Below are 11,122 nucleotides of genomic sequence, written 5' to 3' on the forward strand. Positions count from 1 at the left end.
AGCTCCATTTCCGATCCGGTCCGAAGATCTAAACACGAAGACACCGACCGTCATATGGTTTTACTATTATTAGTTTATCTTGAAATAAGGAAATCAGGAAAATAGGTCTGCTGTTGCTTGGAGGTTGATTCGTCTGTCAAACTGCTAGTAATTCATTTTGAAGTTGCCTCGTAGGGGAAATGGTATTTATTAAAAACAAAGAAATGAAATAAACATTATGTCTGACTTTAGTTGAGTCATTCTATAAATGATCTATATTTCCTGTAAGAGGTTGGAGCTCATGCCAGCTGACATGGGGGCAAGAGGCGGGGTTGTAAGTTTGGGCAGGCTGCCAGTCTATCACAGAGCTGACACATAGAGACAGACAACCATTCAGAGTCACATTCACACCTACAGGCAATTCAGAGTCTAACCCGAACCTGCTCCGGCTTTGAACTGTGGGAGGAAACGGGAACGCTGGAGGCTGGAGGCTTGGGAAAAAAAAAAAAAAAACTCATGCAGGCAGACGGAGAACATGCAAACTCAACTCAACACACTGTTGAGCTGCTGTGTAGTCTGTTGCCCTTCTTTCCTTCCTTCCTTCCTTCCTTCCTCCGTCCTTCCTTCTTTCCTCCCCCCTACCTTCCTCCCTTCCTCTTTTCCTTCCTCCCTTCCTCTTTTCCTTTCTCCCTCCTACCTTCCTTCCTTCCTTCCTTCCTTCCTTCCTTCCTTCTTTCCTCCGTCCTTCCTCCTTTCCTCCTTTCCTCCTTCCTTCCTTTCTTCCTTCTTTCCTCCGTCCGTCCTTCCTTCCTTCCTTCCTTCCTGCCTTTCTTCCTCTTTTCCTTCCTTCCTTCCTCTTTTCCTTTCTCCCTCCTACCTTCCTTCCTTTCTTCCTTCCTCCCTCTTTTCCTTCCTTCCTTCTTTCCTCCATCCTTCCTTCTTCCTTCCTTCCTTCCTTCCTTCCTTCCTTCCTTCCTTCCTTCCTTCCTCTGGTCCTATTTTCCTTCCTTCCTCCCTTCCTCTTTTCCTTTCTCCCTCCTACCTTCCTTCCTTCCTTCCTTCTTTCCTTCCTTCCAACCTCCCTCCCTCCCTTCCTTCTTTCCTTTCCTTTCCTCTCCTCCCTTCCTTCATGCAAACTCAACAGACTGTTACTAGAAAGGCCAACAGACAGACAGCAGGGTCAAACTTACTGTCAGGACACTGTGTGAACCAGGGAGGAGTCGTAAATGCTGAGTAGACAGAAGTAGCAACGGTAGCATTACAAGTTTGGAAAAAACAACAGAATGACAATTTCATGCTTGATTGTGTCCAGACTAAAGGTTTTTAAGCTTTAGAACAAACTGTTAAGGACAAAAATATTGCAGAGTTTAGGAAATTTGTGTAATTTGAAATGATGATGATGATGATGATGAGTGTGGTTTTTTCTCATTTCTTGTAGAAAGAAATGAAGAAGTTATGGTTATATGTAGGCGAAAAGCTTCACAGTGACACCCTGAAATTAGATGCATCTATCACCCTGCTGTAAAACATATGAATATAGCTTTTTATTACTTCTATAAAAATCCCCTTTTAGCCCTTTTGTCTCCTTCTATTTATTCATTTATTTTCACCAGCAACCCCCTCCTCCTCCTCCCCCCCCCCCCCCCTCCTCTGACTTTACAGCATCAAATTTTAACTTTTTCGGACTCCACATTTCAAGTCATTCCCACCACGACTGTAGGTGTGTTGGAACGGAACTGAAACTGAGACTCTAGTTACTGTAAGTCGGAGGATTCGAGCGAGTCCCACGCATTTACCCGAGCAAGCAAGCAAGCAAGCAAGCAGGATATATTCTGAACAGTCAGCCCACCTTCGATAAGCTCTCGGGCCATCGCGGCGGCCGGGGACGACAGAAGTTTGAGTCGTTTCTGATTTGAACCCGATTCAAAGTATAACATGAGCCCCTGTATTTCAAAGTAAGGGTATTTGTAACAGACCCCCCCCCTCCTCCCCCTCCTCTCTCTCTCTATGTCCTCTTTTAACAAGTGACACTGGCCTTCATGGCTTTTACTCAGCAGAGGTTTCGATGCTCATGATTATTTACACAGAGGGTTTCCTTCTTTTTCTCTCTTTCTCTCTTTTTTTACAGTCGGTCATTTTCATAAGGGATCATAATACTCTTGGACAGGAAGTATCTGGCTATATAGACTACGCCCACAGACTCAAAACCCAAGATTTTGAACCATATTTCAGCGGAAAGAAGAGGCTCATGCCAGGACGCTCGGATTTATGGTAAGTCTCCTTCCATTGTAACATGTCCACGTTAGTTGGGGAGGCCTTGACTCGAGTGGGATTTGACAAGATTTGAAGGGTAAGGAAATCTTATTATCCAGGATTAAAGATTCAGGTTGACGTGAGAGACCAATATAGGCTTGGAAGGAGCTCTTGCAAAAGGGCCCAATATATATAGTTGGTATGTACAGCACCAGCTATTGTGGCCTCAGCATAGATGTGGAATAAATATACACTGGTAAAGTAAAGCTGAGGCAGAGCTGCCAAAGTGCCGAACCTGTCTAGACAAGAGCGATATGATTAGAATCAGGATTGAAGGTGGGTTTTAAACCAGGAGATTTTGATCTTCTTTCAATGTGTGGTAAATTTGTCATCTCGAATAAATGTTTAAGATGTTTTTTCTTTTGCACTGAGGAGGTCTAAATGTTGTTTACATTGATAGATCAGCAAAGGGATTGATTTAGCTTTAAAGGCAATGACAGTTTTTTTCTATTTTGAATGTATTTTCTTCCACCAACTAAAGTCTGATTTACTTCTGGAGTCAAACATGGTGCCAAAAGTGATTTTTCACATCAGAATTTGTGTTTTTGCTCTGGTTTGAAGTCGAGTTTTTCAATTTGGTGTCCGTATGACATTCCCACACTGGTACACTAGTAGTGATGCATTTTACGTCAACCAGCAATAACTGGTTTCCTCGCTCTCTCTCTCTGTCTCTCTCTCTCTCTCTCTCTCTCTCTCTCTCTCTCTCTCTCTCTCTCCTCTCTCTCTCTCTCTCTCTCTCTCTCTCTCTCTCTCTCTCTCTCTCTCTCTCTCTCTCTCTCTCTCTCTCTCTCTCTCTCTCTCTCTCTCTCTCTCTCTCTCTCTCTCTCTCTCTCTCTCTCTTCCTCTCCATTCCTTCGAGATGCTGAAAACGACACAATCTGTTGTAATTTTCACTGTAGGACTGTTAAAATGTCCCTAAATGAAGTTTTAATATCCTATCAGGCAATAAACTAACCATTTAGATTCTCAATATTTGGTCAGATCATCCAAATAACATCATGAAATTTGCTCCGACATCTTCGGAGATGACAGAAGTCACTATGTTGGGTAAAACCAGTCGGTCATCTCGTTCGTTAGCAGCCTGACTCCTGAGGTGATCGGCAGGTCAACGCACTCTTTTTCACTATTTCTTGATACTTTATTGAACAAATGAGTGATCAAGACAGTTATTAGTTATAGCACAATACTGATAATGTCACCAACTTAAGCTCTTATGGCGAACTCTTGCCTATTTGTCACCGATACTCATCCAGCAGACACAGAGCAACATTAGCATTCTTTAACCCTCCTGTTGTCCTCGAGCTGTGGGTTTATTGTAAAACCATTAGAGCTATCAGTCTTCACCGCTACATCATAAAAAGAAATCCTCATAACTACTATCTTATTAACCCTCCTGTTGTCCTCAGGTCAAGGAAGAACAGGAGAAGGAAGGAAGGAAGGAAGGAAGGAAGGAAGGAAGGAAGGAAGGAATGATGAAGGAAAGGAGTAAGGAGGGAGGGAGGAAAAGAGGAAGGGAGTAAGGAGAGAAGGAAGGGAGAAAGGAAAGGGGGAATGAATGAATGAAGGAAGGGAGGAAAAAAGAAGGAAGGAATAAGGAGAGAAGAAAGGGAGGAAGAAAGAAGGAAGGAAGGAACGAAGGAAGGAAAGGAGTAAGGAGGGAGGGAGCAAAGGAGGAAGGAAATAAGGAGAAAAGGAAGGGAGGAAGGAAAGGAGGAAGGAAGGGAGGAAGAAAGAAGAAAGGACCCTGAACAAGTATGTACAGTAAGGGGTTAACACCGCCCCAAGAAGAGCTTTTAAGTGTGTGGGTGAATGTAGTTTTGAAGCATGAGTTCCGTTGCTATGGTTACCATCAGGCTAATTAACTATAGACTTGGACTGATTGAGGACCATAAAAGTGACCATGAGTATAGTTTTAGAGGTTAGTCCAGCGGTTTAATCTCTAAATTTAGTCCCTGAGTTCAGTCAGTGAGCTTAAAGGAGATTATCCAACACACATTATGTTGTTGAATGGCAGAACTTTTTTTATGTGTATCATCATTTAAGATCATTAGTGCAGTAAATCAAAGTTAGTGATGGATGTTCATTCAAAATAGTTCATAACAGCTAACAAAAAAAGAAGCTGAATTTAAGGCAGAGGTGTCAAACTCATCTTCATTCAAGGGCCACATACAGCACAATTTGATCTGATGTAGGCCGGATCACTAAAAGGAAGGAAGGAAGGAAGGAAGGAAGGAAGGAAGGACAGATGGAACGAAGAGAAGAGAAGACAAGAAGGAAGGAAGGAAGGAAGGAAAAGAAGGAGGAGAAGGAAGAAAATACAGGAAGGAAGGAAAAGAAGGAGGAGAAGGAAGAAAATACAGGAAGGAAGGAAGGACAGATGGAACGAAGAGAAGAGAAGACAGGAAGGAAGGAAGGAAGGAAGGAAGGAAAAGAGGGAGGAGAAGGAAGAGAATACAGGAAGGAAAGCTGAGAGGAAGGACAGATGGAAGGAAGAGAAGAGAAGACAAGAAGGAAGGAAGGAAGCAAGGACAGACGGAAGGAAGCAAGGACAGATGGAAGGAAGAGAAGAGAAGACAAGAAGGAAGGAAGAAAGGAAGGAAGGGAGCAAGGACAGATGGAAGGAAGAAAGGAAGGAAGGGAGCAAGGACAGATGGAAGGAAGAGAAAAGAAGACAAGAAGGAAGGAAGGAAGGAAAAGAGGAGAAGGAAACTGGGCCGGATTGGACCTCTCGGCGGGCCGGTTCTGGCCCACGGGCCGCATGTTTGACACCCCTGCTTTAAGGTCTTACCAACTTTTCCTGGACTACATCTCATGGTCTTCATCAGTGGATGGAATTTGCACCGTTGTCATGGTGAATCACAGAAACGCCATCCACTGATGAAGACCATGAGAAGCCAGCGGAGGACCTTGAAACATTCTTCCTGTGTGTGTGTGTGTGTGTGTGTGGTGTGTGTGTGTGTGTGTGTGTGTGTGTGTGTGTGTGTGTGTGTGTGTGTGTGTTTGTTTTTACTTTTCTAGTTTTGCTCATTGTTTCAATAATAGTGAGCTGCTGACAGACGCAGGCAGTTAGCATCAATCTCCTGTTTAACCATGTCATCCCAACCATTGATTTGGGAAGTGAAAACAAAGTAAGAAAGTTTGAAATTACTGGGCAAACTTCTCTGTTGTAAATACCCATTTGGTTTTGTCAGAGCTTCCTTTAAACTGCTGCCTTGCTTTGGTCTAACATCCACATACCTGTAGTTATTGTAGACATACTACCAGTTTTACAATGCAATTAAAAATGATAACGATGTTTTCCGGCGTATGCTCTGTATCATTTTCATTTCTAAATTCTTCGGGGTAAATTTGTTCACAACCTGTCTGATCATAATGCTCAGACTCAAAGGCCTCGGTCTCCTGTCACTAGACTTGTACATAAGTAAAAGCTTAAGTTATACCCAAATAGGGACAGAAAGCCATAATTAAGGCTAGGGATAATTAGAAAAAAACCATGAATTAACCTTTTAAATCTGCCCACATCAGGCCACTGGAGGACATGTTCTGCTCAGTGTCACTGAGGAACCACCGATGTGTTGTTTAGAAAGCTCCAATAGGTTTCAAAAAGCAGAGAGAGTGTATTTTTTAAGGTTTTACACCACTCACTATCATGTCCTATTTTACCTAAGACATGAAAATATAACATAGCAATAATGATTGAAATGTATTTTATTTTGAAAGTGAAAATGACAATAACTTTATGGAGCTGTGGGGTTTATTGTAGAACCATTAGAGCAGGGGTGTCAAACTCATTTTCGTTCAAGGGCCACATACAGACCAATTTGATCTCATGTGGGCCGGATCATTAAAAAGATGGAAGGAAGGAAGGAAGGAAGGAAGGAAGGAAGGAAGGAAGGAAGGAAGGAAATAAGAAGGGAAGGAAGCAAAAACAGGCAAAAGGAAGGATGGAAGAAAGGTAGGAAAGACAGATAGTGAAGGAAGGGAGAAAGGAAGGAAGGACAGAAGGAAGAAAGGAAGGAAGGACAGATGGAAGGAAGAAAGGAAGGAAGGACAGATGGAAGAAAGGAAGGACAGATGGAAGAAAGAAAGGAAGGAAGGACAGATAGAAATAAGAAAGGAAGGAAGGAAGAAAGGAAGGAAGGACAGATGGAAGAAAGAAAGGAAGGAAGGACAGATAGAAATAAGAAGGAAGGACAGATGGGAGGAAGGAAGATAGGACAGATGGAAGAAAGGAGGAAGGACAGATGGAAGGAAGGACAGAAGGAAGGAAGGAAGGACAGATGGAAGGGCAGATAGAAGGAAGGAAAAGAATACTGGATGGCAAGTGGGCAGATTGCACCCCTCGGCGGGCCATATCTGGCCACGGGCCGCATGTTTGACACCCCTGCATTAGAGCCATCAGTCTTCACTGCTACATCATAAAAAGTAAAATCCTCATAACTACTATCTTATTAAAACTATTCATTTAACTAAATAGATGTTAATAGATGAGGGTCAAATATGAGCCAAAAACAGCCTCAATGGATAAAAATGCCATAAAAATAACATTTAATACCTTTTAAAGTTATAAAAGTCATCAAATTTCAAAATAAAAGACATTTTGGTGTTTTTTACAACAGTATGTTCAAGCTGCAGTTTGTAGCTTTGAGAACAACTGTCTTATATCCTTGTGGGGACACTCACTGACAAATGCCGTCCTCCCGGGTCAAATTGGACCCCGTCTGTTTTGACAGTTCATTCTTTCCTTCCTTCCTTCTGTCCTTCTGTCCTTCCTCCCTACCTCCTTCTCTCTTTCTTTCCTTCCTCTATCTTTCCTCCCTTCTTTCCTCTCTTCCTTCTTTCCTTCCCTCATTCCTTCCTCCCTCCTTTCCCTCCTTCCTGCCTTCTTTCCTTCCCTCATTCCTTCCTCCCTCCTTTCCTTCCTTCCTTCCTTCCTTCCCTCCCCCCTTCCTCCCTCCCTCCCTCCCTCCCTCCCCCCTTCTCCTTTCCTTCCTTCCTCCCTCCCTCCCTCCCTCCTTTCCTTCCTTCTTCCTCCCTCCTTTCCTTCCTTCCTTCTTCCTCCCTCCTGTCCTCCCTCCCTCCCTCCCTCCCTCCTTTCCTCCCTTCCTTCCTCCTTTCCCTCCTTCCTGCCTTCTTTCCTTCCCTCATTCCTTCCTCCCTCCTTTCCCTCCTTCCTGCCTTCCCCCCCCCTTCCTCCCTCCCTCCCTCCTTTCCTTCCTTCTTCCTCCTCCTTTCTTTCCTTCCTTCCTTCCTTCCTTCCTTCTTCCTCCCTCCCTCCTTTCCTCCTTCTTCCTCCCTCCTTCCTTCCTTCCTTCTTCCTCCCTCCCTCCTTTCCTTCCTTCTTCCTCCCTCCTTTCCTCCCTTCCTCCCTCCCTCCTGTCCTTCCTTCCTTGACTCGAGGACAACAGGAGGGTTAGATGTTATTTTATTGAAACTAGGATAATTAGAAAAAGAAACCATGAATTACCCTTTTTAATCTGCCCACATCAGGCCACAGGAGGACATGTTTCTGCTCCGTGTCACTGAGGTTATGCAGTGTGGATGTCATTTGGCTGAACTCACTGAATATAACCATGTAACACACACTCTCACCCTACCTGTCCGGGTCGTGTTTGTCCTCATGGGATTTCTAGCACGTATCTGAAATGTTGGTAATATGTTACTATGCATGAGCATGTGGAATGTGGGAATGGTTTTGGCTCTGGTAATTTGCTGACAGGCTCGTCTATGTACACAGCTCTCCTGATAGACAAAGAATTATAAAAGATGTTACCATGAAACCACTGGGGGATTTTAGCTTTCACCTGTCAGGTCAGCAGTTCAGTTGCGGCTCGCCCTGGAATTGTGAGATTGGCACCGAAATCGTGCGGTTGAACGCATACAGTACATGATGAATCTGGCATAAATAGGAATAGATTTATGGGGATTACATTATCTTTCATTATCTGTCTTTCTCAAGGATTCTTACGAGGATCAAGAGATTTTAAAGAGATTTAAACTACTATAGTGGTTATAAGCTGCTCTCAATCAGTATCTTTGGATCAAATGACTAAAAAGAGAAACTCACTCTGCAGTTGCTGTCAGCTTCTTGGAGTGTTTTAGCTCTTTTTTTTAAGCTCATTGTTTTGGTTTTAAAAAAGGTCATAGCTTTATTGTTTTGGTTCATTCTGACTGCTTTAATCAACCTGATTTGCAGCTGCATCACACAGCTGGTTTAAAGCAAGCAACATCTGACAAACGTGCGGTAGACTGCCTGCACACGCACCAAATGGCAGACAAGCTAAGCAACTAGCAGGTGAACATAATGGAGCGTTTAAAGGAATGAAGGAGCCAGATATTTCCCTCCAGACGCCGTGGAAACCAAAACAGAGCAAAAAGAGACAACAAGTCGCCTTAGACGTGACTTTTTACCTTTGTGTCGTCCTCCCGGTCAAATTGACCCCGTCTGTTTTGACTGTTCCCTCCTTCCTTCCTTCCTTCCTTCCTTCCTTCCTTCCGTCTGTCCTTCCTCCCTCCCTCCTTTTCGCTTTCTTTCCTTCCTCTGTCTTCTTTCCTCCCTTCCCTCCTTTCCTTCCTCTCTTACTTCTTTCCTCTGTCCTTTTTTCCTTCCTTCCTCCCTCCTACCTTCCTTCTTTCCTCCGTCCTTCCTTCCTCCCTTCCTTCTTTCCTGTCCTCCCTCCCTTCCTCCCTCCTGTCCTTCCTTCTTTCCTTCCCTCATTCCTTCCTCCCTCCTTTCTCTCCTTTCTTCCTTCCTTCCTTCATTCCTTCCTCATTCCTTCCTTCCTCCCTTCCTTCCTCCTGTCCTTCCTTGACCTGAGGACAACAGGAGGGTTAATAAGATAGTAGTTATGAGGATTTATTTTTATGATGTAGCAGTGAAGACTGATGGCTCTAATGTTTATACAATCAACCCCACAGCTCCATAAAGTTCTTATAATATTTAAGTTTCAATAAAATAACATTTAAATAATTATTACTATGTTATATTTTTACATATTTTTATCCATTGAGGCTGTTCTGAGTCAGATTTGTCAGTGAGTGTCCCCACAAGGATATAAAGACAGTTGTTCTCAAAGCTACAGACTGCAGCTTGAACATACTGTTGTAAAAAAACACCCAAAATGTCTTTTATTTTGAAATTCGATGACTTTTATAACTTTAAAAGGTATTAAATGTTATTTTTATGGCATTTTTATCCATTGAGGCTGTTTTTGCTCATATTTGACCCACATCTATTAACATGTATTTAGTTAAATGAATAGTTTTAATAAGATAGTAGTTATGAGGATTTTACTTTTTATGATGTAGCAGTGAAGCCTGATGGCTCTAATGGTTATACAATAAACCCCACAGCTTCATAAATGTATTGTCATTTTCACTTAATCAGTAAAATACATTTAAATCATTATTGCTATGTTATATTTTCATGTCTTAGATAAAATAGGACATGATACTGAGTGTTATAAAAGCTAAAAAATACACTCTCTCTGCTCTCTGAAACATTAATGAAGATTTAATCACATTTATTGATCAGTCAGATCGACTATTGATGCTTTCTAAACAGATATGTGCTTCAAAATTTGGTATAGACACTTTTTATGAGGGGAACATACTGGGAATGTAGAATATGAACAGTATGTAAGGGTTAAAATGTTGAGATGGAGGATACTTCCAGTCATATGAGGGCAACATGGTTGTTAGTATTCAGAGTGCGATATGTTTTGAGCTCAGTGACAACAAGAGTGACAGTCAGCGTTGTATTTTTGGAAGTGGGTTCCCTTTTTCCTTTGAAACCAAAGTGTCAGCCGTGGAACTGCTTTGTTGTTTTTATTTATCCATGTCTCACCATGCGTCCTGACACACAACCCCGGCCGTGGCCTTGAACCCGGCCTCCTCTCCGCCGAGTGGAAGCCCTAACAAGCTGTAGGTGTGAGTCATTGAGCGAGCATGCCTGGAGGTATAGCTACTCCCTAATGATGCTTTTATGAGGCATCCCCCCCCTCCCATTCCCCCTCCCCCTCCCTCTATGGGTCTCCCTGCCCTCCCTTTTTTTCTGACATCTGATTTCACACTCCCCCTCTCTCTGTGTCTGTCCTTTTTTTTTTTTTTTACCCATTAAAACTCTACTTTGTCATATTTACACATCTCTCCGTCTTTATTTTCAACTCCTCTAACCTCGCGTTCCATGCTCCGCTACCTCTCCCCTTTTTCCTCCCCTTCCTATGTCATCCTCCACCCCTCCCTCCCGCCCCTCTTTTTTCATCTCTGTCGGGAACAATAACCACCCAGTGTGGTTGCCGCTAAGAGGGAGCAGATGCTGGAGCTGCTGCCCACTCAGTGCACTAAACCTCCCACCGCAGGACTCTGAATCCTGTCCCTCCTCCTCCTCCACAGCCACAAAGAACACAGAGCAGCGACACCAGCGCCAGCTCTGGCCTCCACCTCCCACCTCCAGCAAGGAAGGGTGGATAGGTTCACGTACGCAGTCTGAAATGTCTCGAGGGGTGAAAGAAAGAGAAAAAAAAAAGAAAAAGAGCAGTAGGAGTGTATCTCTCTGGATTTGCAGCGGGTCTGAATTTTAAAGAATAAAAATTTAATAGAATATAAATTAAGCAAAACTTTCTACTTTCCATCTTTTTTTTGTTTTAACCCTCCTGTTGTCCTTGAGTCAAGGAAGGAAGGGAGGAAGAAGGAATGTAGGAGGGAGGGAGGAAGGACGGAAGGAAGGGAGGAAGGAAGGAAGGAAGGAAAGGAGGGAAGAAGGAAGGGAGGAAAGGAGGAAAGCAAGGAAGGGAGGAAAGAAGAAGGGAGGAAAGGAAGGAAAGGAGGG

General features: G+C 43.3%; 1 protein-coding gene across 1 annotated transcript in view; it reads left to right on the forward strand.

The window, feature by feature from the left end:
• cfap299 (cilia and flagella associated protein 299) overlaps window positions 1-11,122 on the forward strand; it is a 127,057-nt gene that overhangs the window by 101,199 nt on the left and 14,736 nt on the right. The window contains exon 4 of the mRNA XM_053326265.1: window positions 2,108-2,250. Within this exon, the coding sequence (XP_053182240.1) occupies window positions 2,108-2,250 (143 nt within the window). The remainder of the gene's footprint in view (window positions 1-2,107; window positions 2,251-11,122) is intronic.

Source organism: Scomber japonicus, chromosome 9, assembly GCF_027409825.1.
Source record: "Scomber japonicus isolate fScoJap1 chromosome 9, fScoJap1.pri, whole genome shotgun sequence".
NCBI lineage: Eukaryota > Metazoa > Chordata > Actinopteri > Scombriformes > Scombridae > Scomber > Scomber japonicus.